Source organism: Schistocerca piceifrons, chromosome 2 (genome assembly GCF_021461385.2).
Source record: "Schistocerca piceifrons isolate TAMUIC-IGC-003096 chromosome 2, iqSchPice1.1, whole genome shotgun sequence".
NCBI lineage: Eukaryota > Metazoa > Arthropoda > Insecta > Orthoptera > Acrididae > Schistocerca > Schistocerca piceifrons.
The window spans coordinates 70263351-70281904 of NC_060139.1; the positions used below are offsets into that span (position 1 = coordinate 70263351).

Here is an 18554-nt window from a genome sequence, read left to right on the forward strand (position 1 = left end):
ATGAACGGTACAACGCTCACAGAAATGCATGAGACTTGTCTTCATGGCAGAAAACTGGAAGCCATGGGCTAGAGCCCATGACTGCACCTTGTGGATGGCTCCCTGTAGGCAACGCTGAGCAACACCAATACTGGAGCAGCTGTATGAAATGCAGAAGTCGTCTGCATACAGAGAAGGTGAGACGCATGGCCCGACAGCTGCTGCTAGACTGTTAATGGCCACTAAAAATAGAGAGACACTCAATACAGAGCCCTGTGGGACTCCATTCTCCTGGATATGGATGGAACCAAGGGGGGCACCAACTTGGACACGGAAAGTACGGAGCGACAGGAAGTTTTGGATAAAAATCGGGAGCAGGCCCCGGACCTCACTCATACAATGTGGCAAGGATACGATGTCGCCAGGTCGTGTCTGTGGTGTCACCACCAGACACCACACTTGCTATGTGGTAGCCTTTAAATCGGCCGCGGTCCGTCAGTATACGTCGGACCCGCGTGTCGCCACTATTAGTGATTGCAGACCGAGCACCGTCACACGGCAGGTCTAGTCTAGAGAGACTCCCTAGCACTCACCCCAGTTGTACAGCCGACTTTGCTAGCGATGGTTCACTGACTACATACGCTCTCATTTGCAGAGACGACAGTTTAGCATAGCCTTCAGCTACGTCATTTGCTACGACCTAGCAAGGTGCCATATTCAGTTACTACGAATGTATTCTGAACAGATAATATTGTGAATCATGTACCGTCAAGAGCGACGTTCATCATTAATGGATTAAAGTTAAGTATCACACTAATTAGTCCACTTTCTGAATTCTAATTCCTTGGCATGTTCCAGACCTCACGTCAGTATAGTCCTTCCCTCCTCACGCCAGCCTGCGTGAGCTAAAACACGTGCATTTCGGCCTCCACGAGTAACAGGGTGTTGACTCTTCTGCCAACACAAAAGTATCGTATGCTTTATGTAAATCAGACTAAGAACAGCCGACCAGTTGCAAAGGATAAAGTAATCTTTACCTAGGTTTCAATAGATATAAATCTATCTTCTTCAGAAGACGCCTGGGGACAATGAACATCGTAATATATATTAAGGTATGAAACATGAGTCAAGAGTAAAGTTTAACATATATTAGGAAAATATTGTATTACAAGATGTGAGAAAGATTCTTGGTACTTACAGTATTATAACAACATGAAGTGATATGTCCTTATCGTTTAGGCAAACATCTGCATAGTTACATTAATCATATAAAATATAGCCCTGACAACAGGGTTTGTCAAACAAATAAAATAGGTACATAGAAGTTGCAGAGCGCCTAAGCGACTGAGTAAAATCGGCCAGCGTAGTAGCACAGCGGCCAGGGCAGGTGGCGCTCATGTCGCGAACTATGTGCCGATAGGCGTACTGAAGTAACATTTGAAACATCAATTTTAAATGCGTTCTTAAATAGAGTGATAATAAATAAATTGGCAAGCATTTGACACTCCCGTTATGACATTGTGGGAGGTATAGGAACAATAACGTAGATACATACATCAAAAAGACAGGTGGCGCTTCCGCCGTGAGTTACATGCAGTGGTCTATATAGCCAAAATATAAAGTTATATTACCATATTAGTGAAGCCCATAGAACATATATAAGTCAAACCTTCAAGAACAATCAGTAATGGCTTTTAAGAAAATTACGAGACCTGGTCTACAATCCAGTTACTATGTAATATAGAATAAGAGAAAATTACATGAGGGCCGCTGTAGTGGCAGCCATATATCGTGAAAAGAACACATTATATAAACGATAGTAAACTGGAGGATTTGAAAGTGCATTATAGCTTCCTGAGGAAATAGACTACTGAGGTTACTAACATTAATGTTATATATTACACAGTACGGGTTTAAAGCCTTCGAAAAATTGTTTACAGGCAAGGTTCAACTGATCATTCAGAATATTGCCGTCTTTGAGCTCTAGATGTTTAAAAATAAATAGCTCTTCCCACAGATCTAGTCTCCGTCCTTTGACCTGTCTATGTAGGATAACCGTGTCTTCTAACTGTTTAGGCGTATGGCCGGTTAACAAGAGGTGTTCAGCAAAGGTAGAGTTGCGAATATTCGTTCCTTTTTTACCTAACAGATGTTCTTTATATCGTTAACATCTGTTAGGTAAAAAAGGAACGAATATTCGCAACTCTACCTTTGCTGAACACCTCTTGTTAACCGGCCATACGCCTAAACAGTTAGAAGACACGGTTATCCTACATAGACAGGTCAAAGGACGGAGACTAGATCTGTGGGAAGAGCTATTTATTTTTAAACATCTAGAGCTCAAAGACGGCAATATTCTGAATGATCAGTTGAACCTTGCCTGTAAACAATTTTTCGAAGGCTTTAAACCCGTACTGTGTAATATATAACATTAATGTTAGTAACCTCAGTAGTCTATTTCCTCAGGAAGCTATAATGCACTTTCAAATCCTCCAGTTTACTATCGTTTATATAATGTGTTCTTTTCACGATATATGGCTGCCACTACAGCGGCCCTCATGTAATTTTCTCTTATTCTATATTACGTAGTAACTGGATTGTAGACCAGGTCTCGTAATTTTCTTAAAAGCCATTACTGATTGTTCTTGAAGGTTTGACTTATATACGTTCTATGGGCTTCACTAATATGGTAATATAACTTTATATTTTGGCTATATAGACCACTGCATGTAACTCACGGCGGAAGCGCCACCTGTCTTTTTGATGTATGTATCTACGTTATTGTTCCTATACCTCCCACAATGTCATAACGGGAGTGTCAAATGCTTGCCAATTTATTTATTATCACTCTATTTAAGAACGCATTTAAAATTGATGTTTCAAATGTTACTTCAGTACGCCTATCGGCACATAGTTCGCGACATGAGCGCCACCTGCCCTGGCCGCTGTGCTACTACGCTGGCCGATTTTACTCAGTCGCTTAGGCGCTCTGCAACTTCTATGTACCTATTTTATTTGTTTGACAAACCCTGTTGTCAGGGCTATATTTTATATGATTAATGTAACTATGCAGATGTTTGCCTAAACGATAAGGACATATCACTTCATGTTGTTATAATACTGTAAGTACCAAGAATCTTTCTCACATCTTGTAATACAATATTTTCCTAATATACAGGGCGTTTCAAAAAGAAAGAGCAGATTTCAAACATTTATTTCTCAAAAACTACAAATGATAGAAACACAATTCAAACGTTTCTTGTCAGAGAAAGGTTCAAAGTTTTTCAATGGTCCGCGCAGAAGTTCCATGCAAATCCGCAGTGGCGCTGGCGTTTGTTTGTAGGAAAATGGCGACGACACCACAGGAACGATCATTTTGTGTGCTGCAATTTGCAAAGTTAGAGTCCATTGTTGGTGTGCAACGTGCATTCCGCCGTCAATTCAACAAACAGCCGCCTCGTCATAAGCAAATTTATGAGTGGCATCACAGATTCGTAGAAGATGGTTGCATCTGCAAGCGAAAAAGCACGGGTCGTCCACGCACATCGGATGAAAATGTCGAGCGTGTCCGTGCAGCTTACGAAAGGAGCCCTAGAAAATCCACGACACGGGCAAGTCACGAACTAAACATGTCTAAAACAACGGTATGGCGCGTTCTGAGTAACCGTCTGCACATGAAGCCGTACAAACTGCAGTTGTTGCAAGCATTGCGTCCTGACGACCACAACAAAAGGTTCGAATTTTCAACTGCAATTCTACAGGACATGGAAGAGGACAATTTTGCCGAACGATTAATTTTTTCAGATGAATCAACGTTTCACATTTCTGGTAAAGTTAATCGGCATAACGTACGAATTTGGGCGAGTGAAACTCCGAGGGACGTTATTCAACATGAAAGAGACTCACCAAAGGTTAACGTCTTTTGTGCAATTTCGGTTCACAGGAACCATTTACCTGGACATGTTAGAAAACTGGCTATTTCCTCAACTTCAGGAAGATTCAAATCACTTCATCTTCATGCAAGATGGCGCCCCACCACACTTCTCTGAACCTGTACGACGGTACCTAAATAACACCATTCCAGGACGGTGGATTGGAAGAGCAGGAGCACAAGATCAATGTCATCGTCTGTGGCCTCCCAGGTCACCAGACCTTACTCCCTGCGATTTTTATTTGTGGGGGTACATAAAGGACTGTGTTTATGTCCCACCTATGCCCGCTACTCTTCAAGAGGTACGACATCGAATTGTTGCGGCCGTGAATTCGGTAACTAAAGACCAGTTGCGTCGTGTGTGGCAAGAAATGAGATACCGGTTTGATATTTGTCGTGTAACAAATGGTGCTCATATTGAGGTACAGTTTTGATATTTGTTGTGTAACATTTGGTACTCATATTGAGTGAAGGACCGTTGGAATTGTGTTTCTATCATTTGTAGTTTTTGAGAAATAAATGTTTGAAATCTGCTCTTTCTTTTTGAAACACCCTGTATGTTAAACTTTACTCTTGACTCATGTTTCATACCTTAATATATATTACGATGTTCATTGTCCCCAGGCGTCTTCTGAAGAAGATAGATTTATATCTATTGAAACCTAGGTAAAGATTACTTTATCCTTTGCAACTGGTCGGCTGTTCTTAGTCTGATTTACGTGGAACCATTGCTGTAGCGCAGCTATGTTTAAAGTACTGCTTTATGTAAGTCAAAAAAGACGGCAACCAGGTTTTGGTGTCTGGAAAAGGCTGTTCGGATGGCAGACTCAAGGGACACAAGATTGTCAGTAGTAGAGCGACCCTGGCGGAAGCTGCCGACATGGAGACAGTAGGCCACGCGACTACAGGACCCAACCCAACCGCCAACACACCATACATTCCAGCAGCTTACAAAGAATGTTGGTGAGGCTGATGGGCCGATAGTTATCCACATCAAGAGGGTTTTTACCGGGTTTGAGCACTAGAATGATGGTGCTCTCCTGCCAGTGTGATGGAAAGATGCCATCGCACCAGATCCGGTTGAAGATAACGAGGGTTGTCACTGTAGTCAGATGAGAGATGTTTAATCATCTGGCTGTGGATACAATCAGGCCCAGGAGCTGTGTTCGGGCAATGTGCAAGGACACTTAGGAGCTCCCACTCTGTAAATGGGGCGTTACCGAATTCACTGTGGTGTGTAGTGAATGAGAGGACTTTCCCTTCCAGCCACCATTTGAGAGTGCAAAAGGCTGGGGGGCATTGCCGGGAACCAGGTTTCCTGGAGGGCAATGCACATAGCAGATGTAAAGCTTAACAGCTGCCGGAGCTCAGCCAAGCGGTGGAAAAAACCGCCACAATTCCACTGGAGGATGATGTCATCGTGAGACTGGGAAGGAATGGAACATTCAATGAGGCAGTTTACACCTCAGAGAAGGAGGAGGAGATTAGTGTTTAACGTCCTGCCGACAAAGAGGTCATTAGAGACGGAGCGCAAGCTCGGGTGAGGGAAGGATGGGGAAGGAAATCGGCCGTGCCCTTTCAAAGGAACCATCCCGGCATTTGCTTGAAGCGATTTAGGGAAATCACAGAAAACCTAAATCAGGATGGCCGGAGACAGGATTGAACCGTCGTCCTCCCAAATGCGAGTCCAGTGTGCTAACCACGGCGCCACCTCGGTCCTCATCGGACACCAGAATCTCCACGCCACTCTCTCACACACAGCTCGTAAGTAGTGGTGATGTGGGCGCCACAGCAATTTCCTTGGTCTTAGGGTTCTTCTTCTTGGATTTGTCTTGCTGCTCCTTGGGTTTCCCTGTCTGGGAGGAATTCACTGGCTCAGTCTCTGGGACTGAGGATAAGTGTGAAGCCCTATGACCAGCTGCTTTTGAGCTCTTCAGCCACTGGCTGGTGTCATCTTTGCCACTAGCAGAAACCTGGGAAGGGAGTGACCCAAGGGACCCCTTCCTAGCGAGAGAAGACGAAGAAGACTTACGCTTCTCCAGCTTAGAAGTGGAGACGGATGTCCCTGATGGTTTGGGGGGTGCTCCTCCCGAAGTAGGTGGTATGGGAGCAACAGGGAGGGAAATGGCCCCCACCATCAAGGGGGCAGGTGTAGTCTTCCGGCTCTGAGACGTGACTGGGGTTGGGGGAGCTGATGGTGCCAGGACTGTTGTAGTGGCGGCTTAAGATGTCATACGTACAGAATGCAGGCGTTCAAATTTTCTCTTAGTCTCAGTGTACGTCAGTCGGTCCAGGGTCTTGTATTCCATGATTTTCCTTTCTTTCTGGAGAATCCTGCAGTCTGGCGAGCAAGGCGAACGGTGCTCTCCACAGTTGACACAGATGTGAGGCGGGCACATGGAGTATTGGGATGAGATGGGCGTCCGCAATCTTGACATGTGATGCTGGAAGTACAGCTGGAAGACATATGGCCGAACTTCCAGCACTTAAAGCACCGCATGAGGAGAGGGATATGGGGCTTTACATCACAGGGGTAGACCACCACCTTGACCTTCTGGGGCAATGTATCGCCCTCGAAGGCCAAGATGAAGGCACCGGTGGCAACCAGATTATCCCTCCGACCCCGGTTGACATGTCAGACGAAATGTACACCTCACCACTCTAACTGGCATGCAGTTTATCGTCAGACTGCAAAAGAAGGTCCCTGTGAAATATGATACCCTGGACCATATTTAAGCCCTTATGAGGTGTGATGGTTACAGAAACATCCCCCAGCTTGTCACAAGTGAGTAACGTCCGTGCCTGGGCAGAGGATGCTATTTTGATCAAGACTGACCCAGATCTCATTCTGGACAATCCCTCCACCTCCACAAACTTGTCCTCTAAATGTTCAACAAAAACCTGAGGCTCCAGCGTCATGAAAGATTCCCCATCAGCTCTCGAACATACAAGGTACTGTGGCGAATAAGATCTGCTGCCATCCTTAGCCTGACATTCCTCCCATGGTGTGGCCTGGAAGGGGAATGATTTGGGGTCGTACTTTCATCATGTGTCATTCGCCCTGATGCCAACCACCCCAACCAGGGGCCCTCCCCACGGGCGCAGGATGGCCACTGCCGGGAGTCCCGATGCCCCAGGTGGATGGGCATCTATCCCTTGGTATACGTGGGGAGTTAACAGTGCAGGCATCAGCAGAACGATCCCTGTGTGGTCAGGGGGCTACAATGGACTGGCTACCATGCTGGATATCAGGTGCAAAGAAGTCCATGGTCATCGTCGGTGTAGAAAGCGACACTGCATACTGCATGGTGGAAAACGCACCCAGGAACGTGTTCTCACCCAAGAGATGGAGACTTAGCAGGACTGAAATGTGATGACGAGAAAGTGGGCTAAAGATCTCAATGCACGATGGACACAATGCACCATGTAAGGCACCCTTACCCAATTGGCTCGCACATCGGGAAAATTTTGAAGAATGGAGGTCAAACCCTACAGGGGACCATCACATAAAGGCCGAAACATGTGAAACTCCTTTTAGTCTCCTCTTACAACAAGCAGGAATACCTCGGGCCTATTCTTACCCCTGGACCTGCAGGACGAGGTCGAAGGAGATAGGATAGAAAATGTAGACTGGCTATGGCAAGGAAAGCGTTTCTGAAGAAAAGAAATTTGTTAACATTGATTATAGATTTACGTGTCAGGAAGTCGTTTCTGAAAGTATTTGTATTGAGTGTAGCTATGTATGGAAGTGAAACATGGATGATAAATAGTTTAGACAAGAAGAGAATAGAAGCTTAAAGAGCTGGGGAGAAGAGAAATTTGTGGCACAACTTGACTAGAAGAAGGGATCGGTTGGTAGGGCACGTTCCAGGCCATCAAGGGATCATCAATTTAGTATTGGAGGGAAGCATGGAGGGTAAAAATCGTAGAGGGAGACCAAAGCATGAATATACTAAACAGATTCAGAAGGATTTAGGTTGCACTAGTTACTTGGAGATAAATAAGCTTGCACAGGATAGAGATGGATGGAGAGCTGCATCAAACCAGTCTCTGGACTGAAGATCACAACAACAGCTCTATTGTATCCAATTATCATGTCAACAATTAGTGAAGTGAACTCCCCATCTGTAAAATAATCTTACCCAGCTGGAGAATCAGCTGTGGGGTGAAGCTGCATTGTCAGTTCACCTAGTTTATTGAATGCTGCACCAGCTGCAGCAAAAATCTCGCCAACCTGCAACAGTAAACCAATAACAATACACACAATGTCAACCCAAAAGAAAAATTATTCTTGGTTTCTGCAAAATGAATATGCTCATCTTATATTACTAGATGCTTTTAATGTTAACTATTATTGCTTACCTGTGTGGCCAGATATTATAACTTCAGGAAACAAAGTGTGTGCCTACAGTGACAACACTGCATCTTCAAATTACTTATTGCCTAACTTACTAATAGGTTAAAAGTGAGTGCCTCATCAGTTCTCAATCCTGGATCATTGCCTTTTTTAGGTAACACCATCACTTAATTAGGTACCCCGAAACAACTCAGGACCCACCACCGCAAATGCTCTGCCAGCAACTCTCTCCTGCTTTCAAGTTTTATGAAGTAAAAGACTGGTTCATTCTGCTCATGATTATTAGACTGAGTTATATGGACAGCAAAATTTGTTATGCTCATCCAGAAGTAAGAAAAATCACAAGAATGACACCGTTCTCTTTTTGGTATGTTTGCACTGTCATTTCTTTGCCAATAAATTATTTTCTATATTGTTTTAAAATTAATCCCAAGACACTTTGGTTTCTTAGAAATTTGTAATGGATCTTTGCAAAGGAGAATAATATCATAGTTCCATTTTCTATTTATGCTGATAACTCACTTCCCCTATCTCATACACTGACATAAAAAATGACACCATGCTGTTATCACAACCAGACACACACTTTACTTGATGTGTATTGAAAGTACTGGCATTCTGCTTTGCCCCGTGAAACCAACAAATGTATCATGACAACCAGCTTGTTTTGGTGGTTGTGGTGAGTAGTCTTCAGCATAGCCATAGGTCTAGGTTAGCTTGGAAGTTTTATTATGATTTAGCAAAGCTAACAAGTATATCATGACTGTCTCTTTTACTAATTAAGCGCAACTTTAAAGATTCCATTTTTATTTTCTGTTGTGGGATGAAACTTTCAAGTCTGAAGGCATTAATGGTAAGAATATCCTCATCCAAGAATTTTTATGCTTAAATAGTTAAAACATGAATTATTGTATGACATCATAGTTGCCTTAAAATATACATCACTGTATGACATTGTAGTCGCCATAACAGTCAATGGCTTCAGTGGTCAAAGCTGATGTATTCAATCATATTCTTCAATTTTTCTCTTCACTTGGAACATTATCACTGTTCGAAGTCTAAGCTTTCATTTACAAATCAAGAGAAATTGTATAAATGGTTTGTCAACCAACCACAGTAATCAATACAATGTTTGAGAATATAAAATAATTAAAACCTACAAGTGAAATACTACCAGTACAAAGAACATACAATGTTCAGCATAAGAAATCCAAGACAGAATCTGAATTTGTGTGTAAGCTATCCTTTGACTTCATGCAATGTCAATATGTGGTTGTTGAAGTTGATAGACACACTGATGTGCGATGTTTTACTTTCCTGGCATATGTTATCACCTTCATACAGTCTTAATAAATTATCCCCCAAGGTTCTCAATAATTCTGAGGAATGTCAGCTACTCAGGGTGAATTGTTTCAACTTATGTCTTTCAGTTCTCTGTAAATTCTTCTCAAAATAGCATACCATCCATTTCATCTTTGTTTGCATCATCTTTGGCTTCCATTATGTTGTCTTTATGGATGTTTCCTTTGTGTAGCCTTCGATACATTCCTTTCATCTTTAAGCGTTCCCTTCTTCAGTTAGTATTATCTTGCCACCTAAACTGTTGATATTCATACAAATGTTTCTCTAAATGTTTCTTTACTGGTCCTATATGGGGCATATGGCTTTACAATTGTCATGAATGACGCAAAACTAAATGACATGTACTGTCTGTGGAGAGATGCAGCAACTTCTGGCAAGTTATAGCTTTTTATTTATTTCAGCGAATATATAAATGGGAGATACGATACTGCGTGAAGAGTTTGACAGAGCACTGACAGACCTGAGTCGAAACAAGGCCCCCGGAGTAGACAGCATTCCATTGGAACTACTGACGGCCTTGGGAGAGCCAGTCCTGACAAAACTCAACCATCTGGTGAGCAAGATGTATGAAACAGGCGAAATACCCTCAGACTTCAAGAAGAATATAATAATTCCAATCCCAAAGAAAGCAGGTGTTGACAGATGTGAAAATTACCGAACAATCAGTTTTATAAGCCACAGCTGCAAAATACTAACACGAATTCTTTACAGACGAATGGAAAAACTAGTAGAAGCCGACCTCGGGGAAGATCAGTTTGGATTCCGTAGAAATACTGGAACACGTGAGGCAATACTGACCTTACGACTTATCTTAGAAGAAAGATTAAGGAAAGGCAAACCTACGTTTCTAGCATTTGTAGACTTAGAGAAAGCTTTTGACAATGTTGACTGGAATACTCTCTTTCAAATTCTAAAGGTGGCAGGGGTAAAATACAGGGAGCGAAAGGCTATTTACAATTTGTACAGAAACCAGATGGCAGTTATTAGAGTCGAGGAACATGAAAGGGAAGCAGTGGTTGGGAAGGGAGTAAGGCAGGGTTGTAGCCTCTCCCCGATGTTATTCAACCTGTATATTGAGCAAGCAGTAAAGGAAACAAAAGAAAAATTCGGAGTAGGTATTAAAATCCATGGAGAAGAAATAAAAACGTTGAGGTTTGCCGATGACATCGTAATTCTGTTAGAGACAGCAAAGGACTTGGAAGAGCAGTTGAACGGAATGGATGGTGTCTTGAAGGGAGGATATAAGATGAACATCAACAAAAACAAAACGAGGATAATGGAATGTAGTCGAATTAAGTCGGGTGACGCTGAGGGAATTAGATTAGGAAATGAGACACTTAAAGTAGTAAAGGAGTTTTGCTATTTGGGAAGCAAAATAACTGATGATGGTCGAAGTAGAGAAGATATAAAATGTAGACTGGCAATGGCAAGGAAAGCGTTTCTGAAGAAGAGAAATTTCTTAACATCGAGTATAGATTTAAGTGTCAGGAAATCGCTTCTGAAAGTATTTGTATGGAGTGTAGCCATGTATGGAAGTGAAACATGGACGATAAATAGTTTGGACAAGAAGAGAATAGAAGCTTTCGAAATTTGGTGCTACAGAAGAATGCTGAAGATTAGATGGGTAGATCACATAACTAATGAGGAGGTATTGAACAGAATTGTGGAGAAGAGGAGTTTGTGGCACAACTTGACGAGAAGAAGGGACCGGTTGGGAGGACATGTTCTGAGGCGTCAAGGGATCACAAATTTAGCATTGGAGGGCAGCGTGGAGGGTAAAAATCGTAGAGGGAGACCAAGAGATGAATACACTAAGCAGATTCAGAAGGATGTAGGTTGCAGTAGGTACTGGGAGATGATGAAACTTGCACAGGGTAGGGTAGCATGGAGAGCTGCATCAAACCAGTCTCAGGACTGAAGACCACAACAACAACATAAGTGGTGTATAAGTTAATATATAAGTGACACATTAAATTGCAACTGTGACTGAAATAAATAATCACTGTAAGACAACATAACAGTAAATAAAATGAAATAGAAAAACAGTGCCCATATGAAAGCTTTCCTTTTATTTCATAAGAATCTATGGCTATTATACAACAAGAAGGGTATGTACTATTAAATCACCGGAACAATGAACCATGCTGGTTAGAAATTACACCTGTACCATGCCTTCACAGGGCTTAACATACTGTTTATAACCAGGTCATTAGAGAGAAATTGCAGAATCCAATGCCAGCACAGAACTATTCAGTTTATTGTAGAGTTTGATTTCCCACAGAAATTTCAGCAGTACATCGAAAGGCAGTTATTTGCACTTAGAATCATTGCAAATCTTGGGGTGGAACAAACAAGTAAATTGACATATTTCGAATATTTTCTTTCTATAATGTAATATGGAGTAATGATCTGGGTAACTGTTCTTTAAGAAAGAAAGTCTTCATTGGTCGAAAATGTGCTGTAAGAATAATGTGTGGTGCTCACCCACTATGATCTTCCAGACATCTGTTTAAGAAGTTGGGCATTCTCACTACTGCTTACTGCATTCCCTCATGAATTTTGTTGTACATAATTTACTACAGTTCCAGAGGAATGATTATGCATATAATTAAAATACCACAAGGAAAAATGAGACATTCATTAATTCAAATTGTCTTTAGCACAAAAAGAGGTGCACAATGCTACAACTAAAATTTCTGATTGCTTACCCAGTGATATAAAATGTCTGACACACAGCAAAGTAGAATCTGAAAACAAACTGAACAAGTTACTCCTTGACATCTCCCTGCATAATGTAGAAGAATTTCTGCTACTGTGATGTGTAAAAGGTGATGGGTAGAAATTAGGGGCCCACTAACATCTGCATATTTTTTTAAGCTTCTAAATATCAGCATGTAGCCATATTTACAAATTAATTTGTGATGTGAATGAAAAATGATTTCTTTCCACACAAATAGGATTTATCACGCAAAATGATCAATGGAACGTGAAACTATGAAACTAACTTCCATGGATCATTAGTGTGACTTCTTCCTATGATATAGAATGAATCAGTTTAACAATTACAGCACACTTTCTCAGTGAAAAATATAGCACAATACTGACAATTTACATGATTGTTTTAAGAGTATGCTCAATGATTTTGGAACAAACTGATGTTAAAGTATTGGTCTGTAATTTTGAGGGTCCATTCTTTTACCCTTCTTATGTACAGGAGTTACCTGCACTTTTTCCAGTTGCTTGGGACTTATGATAAATGCAAGCTAAGTAAGGGGCTACTGTTGAAACTAAATGGGATTCAATCTAGACTGGCAACCTATCTGTATTAAACTGTATCAGTTGCTTCTCATTACCAGGGATGCCTCTTTCTATACCCTCTGTACAACAGCCTGTGCAATGATCAATGGATAGTACATCTATATGATCCTCCTGTGTCAATGATTTTTTAAACAGAAAATTTAAAACTCATCTTTCCTTTTGCTTTCTTCTACTGCCACACAAGATTGGTCAACAAATGACTGGATACAAGCCTTCAACCCACTTATACAGTCACTGTAAAGAAACTTCTAAGGAAATAGAGATTACTGCATAATAGGTGTAAAACAAAGTGTAGGGCTGTAGCTAGAGAGATGCTGAATGAAATGTGTTTGGCTGTCAAGAGAGCAATGTGTGATGCCTTCACTGACTACCATAGCAGAATATTGTCCAGTGATCTTTCACATAAACCAAAGAAAATCTGGTTGTATGTAAAGGCTTTTAGTCGCACCGAAGTTAGTGTCCAGTCCCTAGTGAATAAGACAGGAAATGAAATTGAGGGTAGCAAAGCCAAAGCTGAAATGCTTAACTCTGTATTCAAATGTTCCTTTACAAAAGAAAACCCAGGAGAATTGCCCTAGTGTAATCCTTGCACCACTGAAAAGATGAACAAAATACGTATTAGTGTCAGTGGTGTTGGGAAACAGCTGAAATTGTTAAAATTGAACAAAGCTCCGGGGCTCAATGCAATCCCTGTCAGTTTCTATACTGAATTTGTGGCTCAGTTAGCCGCTCGTCTAGCTTTCATCCACCGTAGATCCCTCAGAACAGTTTTTGGAAAAAGGCACAGGTCACACCTATCTACAAGAAGGACAGTAGAAGTGACTCATAAAACTATGGTCCAATATCCTTGACATCAATTTGTTGTAGAATCTTAGAACACATTCTGATCTCAAACATAATGAGGTATCTTGAACAGGATGAACACCTCAACGCCAACCAGCATGGATTTCGAAAACACTGACCATGTGAAACCCAACTTGCACTATTCTCACATAACATACTGAAACCTTTGTATCATTCTTCCCATGCTCCATACATGAATGGAACAGAAGAGATTCTAATAACTGGTGCAATTGGACGTACCCTGTGTCCCGCAACTCAGGGTGGTTTGCAGAGTACAGATGTACATGTACAAATAGTTTTACATAAGACGTTTCACTAACATGTGACTGTGGAATTTGTTGTCCACTTTGCACATCTACCTTTTTGCAGACATGTAAATTTCTGCCAGCTTTTGCCTGTTGACATGTCCGCATCCTGTTTTGAACCAAGACTGAAACAATCTCTCTTTCCTCTGCATTTTCTGAATTTCGTTAGTAAACGACAGTGGGTGGGACTTTTCCATTCCTAAACCACTTACTTAGCACATACTTTTCCAGAGCAAGCATCACAATCAGTATAAACTTTGCTAGGATGCTAGCAACTGCTTATCTGCTATTTCCAGCATAAAGACACTGTTAGTTTTCTCGATGGATTTATGAGTTTTAACAACCACGGTTGCTACGAACACTAATCCCCATCTCTATTTGGGAATTGTCAATAAGGTCAAGTCTGCAACCTGTATAGATAACGTTGTGACAAATTATTCATTTGATGATATAAAAAAAAAAAATCCTGCATTGATATATATATATATATATAAAACAAAGATGAGGTGACTTACCGAAAGAAAGCGCTGGCAGGTCGATAAATAGATATTTAAATATGTCTGCTTGTGTCTGTATGTGTGGATGGATATGTGCGTGTGTGCGAGTGTATACCTGTCCTTTTTTCCCCCTAAGGTAAGTCTTTCCACTCCCGGGATTGGAATGACTCCTTACCCTCTCCCTTAAAACCCACTTCCTTTCGTCTTCCCCTCTCCTTCCCTCTTTCCTGATGAGGCAACAGTTTGTTGCGAAAGCTTGAATTTTGTGTGCATGTTTGTGTTTGTTTGTGTGTCTATCGACCTGCCAGCGCTTTCGTTCGGTAAGTCACCTCATCTTTGTTTTTATATATAATTTTTCCCACGTGGAATATATTTTTTACGCTCCCATATTCTATTTTCTCAGGCTTGTCTGACATTTGGCATTACCCCCAAAGGCCTCACACTTAAAGTTCCCATCTCTGGCTGCAACCCTTCTTTCCATCAGTCCCTATACCAGTTCCAAACTGAACAATCCATTGCCCTCACCCACCTAATCCTTCACCTACACATCAACTCAGCCAATGAACACGCCCGTCAACTCCTATCCTTAATAAAAGTCCTTAATCTTTCCTCTCCCACATCCACACCGGCTGTTCAGAGCATCCTCCTACAGGCCAACCGTAAATTAGAACAGCATTCCACCCCCCTCTCAAAAAACTATCCAATCTCCTGGTTTCCCACCTCCGGAAAGGCAACTCACTCACCCTTCACAACCTTTCCAGCAAACCTCAACCTCCTCTCATTGCACACAAACCCAGTCTCTCCCATCTACTCAATCTCCCACTTCCAGCTCCACTCCCTCCAAAACCTCAAAATTCCAATCAACACAATCTGGAACCACAACACCCTAATTCAGTAGTTAACCTTTCCTCCAAACCTCTCTCCCAATCCGAAACCTCTGTCCTATCCAAAGGCCTCACCTTCAGCCCCACTCCCAGATTCAACCAAACAGCCCTCGTCAAAGATTTACTGTCCTACACTCGTACTCTCTGCTGGAAATATCACTTTGCCACGAAGAAAAATGATCCTAATCCTACTCCTAATGATCCAACTCCCCAAGACACTATCCAAATTGAACCCTGCCTGGAACAGTTCCGTCCTCCGTCGCAGCGGGACCCACCTCCTCTTCCTCAAAATCACCCTCTCCAAACCTTCCAGGAATTTCTGACTTCCAGCCTTGCATCTCAATCCTTCTTAAAAAACCTTAATCCTACTCCCAACATCACAACTGCTGAAGCCCAGGCTATCCATGATCTGAAGGCTGACCGATCCATCGTCATTCTTCCGGCGGACAAGGGTTCCACGACCGTGGTACTTGATCGTCGGGAGTATGTGGCTGAGGGACTGCATCAGCTTTCAGACAACACCACATACAAAGTTTGCCAAGGTAACCCCATTCCCGATGTCCAGGCGGAGCTTCAAGGAATCCTCAGAACTTTAGGCCCCCTGCAAAACCTTTCACCTGACTCCATCAACCTCCTGACCCCACCGACACCCCGCACCCCTACCTTCTTCCTAAAATCCACAAACCCAATCATCCCGGCCGCCCCATTGTAGCTGGTTATCAAGCCCCCACAGAACATATCTCTGCCTACGTAGATCAACACCTTCAACCCATTACATGCAGTCTCCCATCCTTCATCAAAGACACCAACCACTTTCTCGAACGCCTGGAATCCTTACCCAATGTGTTACCCCCGGAAACCATCCTTGTAACCAATGATGCCACTTCCTTATACATAAATATTCCGCACGTCCAGGGCCTCGCTGCGATGGAGCATTTCCTTTCACGCCGATCACCTGCCACCCTACCTAAAACCTCTTTCCTCATCACCTTAGCCAGCTTCATCCTGACCCACAACTTCTTCACTTTTGAAGGCCAGACATACCAACAATTAAAGGGAACAGCCATGGGTACCAGGATGGCCCCCTCGTACGCCAACCTATTCATGGGTCGCTTAGAGGAAGCCTTCTTGGTTACCCAGGCCTGCCAACCCAAAGTTTGGCACAGATTTATTGATGACATCTTCATGATCTGGACTCACAGTGAAGAAGAACTCCAGAATTTCCTCTCCAACCTCAACTCCTTTGGTTCCATCAGATTCACCTGGTCCTACTCCAAATCCCATGCCACTTTCCTTGACGTTGACCTCCACCTGTCCAATGGCCAGCTTCACACGTCCGTCACATCAAACCCACCAACAAGCAACAGTACCTCCATTATGACAGCTGCCACCCATTCCACATCAAACGGTCCCTTCCATACAGCCTAGGTCTTCGTGGCAAACGAATCTGCTCCAGTCCGGAATCCCTGAATCATTACACCAACAACCTGAAAACAGCTTTCGCATCCCGCAACTACCCTCCTGCCCTGAAATGAGATCCATCCTTCATGAAATTCTCCCCACTCCACCAAGAGTGTCTTTCCGCCGTCCACCTAACCTTCGTAACCTCTTAGTTCATCCCTATGAAATCCCCAAACCACCTTCCCTACCCTCTGGCTCCTATCCTTGTAACCGTCCCCAGTGTAAAACCTGTCCCATGCACCCTCCTACCACCACCTATTCCAGTCCTGTAACCCGGAAGGTGTCCACGATCAAAGGCAGAACCACATGTGAAAGCACCCACGTGATTTACCAACTGACCTGCCTACACTGTGATGCATTCTATGTGGGAATGACCAGCAACAAACTGTCCATTCGCATGAATGGACACAGGCAGACAGTGTTTGTTGGTAATGAGGATCACCCTGTGGCTAAACATGCCTTGGTGCACGGCCAGCACATCTTGGCACAGTGTTACACCGTCCGGGTTATCTGGATACTTCCCACCAACACCAACCTATCCGAACTCAGGAGATGGGAACTTGCTCTTCAATACATCCTCTCTTCCCGTTACCCACCAGGCCTCAATCTCCGCTAATTTCAAGTTGCCGCCACTCACACCTCACCTGTCATTCAACATCATCTTTGCCTCTGCACTTCCGCCTCGACTGACATCTCTGCCCAAACTCTTTGTCTTTAAATATGTCTGCTTGTGTCTGTATATGTGTGGATGGATATGTGTGTGTGTGCGCGAGTGTATACCCGTCCTTTTTTCCCCCTAAGGTAAGTCTTTCCGCTCCCGGGATTGGAATGACTCCTTACCCTCTCCCTTAAAACCCACTCCCTTTCGTCTTTCCCTCTCCTTCCCTCTTTCCTGATGAGGCAACAGTTTGTTGCGAAAGCTAGTAGACTGGCCATTGGGTCATTGTACTACAAGTTCCAAAAATTATGACAGATTTCTTGAGAGTTTTTTTTGTCGCATGTGTTTAACAAAGTATCCCCCCACCCACCCCCCAAAAAAAAAACGACAAGCAAACTGAAATGGATAAGAGCTGGTATAAAAGTATCGAGGGTCAACCGAAGCGTCCGATCCCACCTGTCGGCTTTGACCCATGACGTAAGGCTGTTGTGGTGTGTGACATCACGAGGGCGCGGAATTTAGTTTGTGAGAGTGGGGTGTTTGTAGGTGTCGTTTTGATGCGATCGGTGGTGCTCTCTGGTGGTGTATTAGGTGATGTTTTTGGTTTAGTTTGCGAGTGTGGCGTCGTGTGTGAATTTTGGTAAATTGCTTTTTTTATGTCTTTGGTAGGTATGGATATGACTGATAGGGTCAACAGTTTTCGGTTGTCGGCTGTGATGGGGGACAGTACGTTGTCTCTAATAAAACTTCTTCAACTATTCGGATTTTTTGATGGAGTCGTGAAGTGTTCAGTATGTCGTGAAGAAATGAGGCTTACTTAAAGTTCCGGCGTCTCGGACCAGGGACGGCTGTATGTGGAGATGTCGTAAGGATAACAGGTCCAGGAAAGTGTTCGATCCCAATGTGTGGCTGTGAATGTTGGTATTGGTATCGGGAGATGTTTTTGAGCTATATAGGTC

The 18554-nt window shown here is 42.9% G+C and overlaps 1 protein-coding gene across 1 annotated transcript in view; it reads right to left on the minus strand.

Moving 5' to 3' along the window:
* Window positions 1-18554, minus strand: part of LOC124776782 (chromatin complexes subunit BAP18) — a 52944-nt gene that overhangs the window by 21916 nt on the left and 12474 nt on the right. The window contains exon 2 of the mRNA XM_047251920.1: window positions 8053-8144. Coding sequence (XP_047107876.1) covers window positions 8053-8144 — 92 coding nt within the window. The remainder of the gene's footprint in view (window positions 1-8052; window positions 8145-18554) is intronic.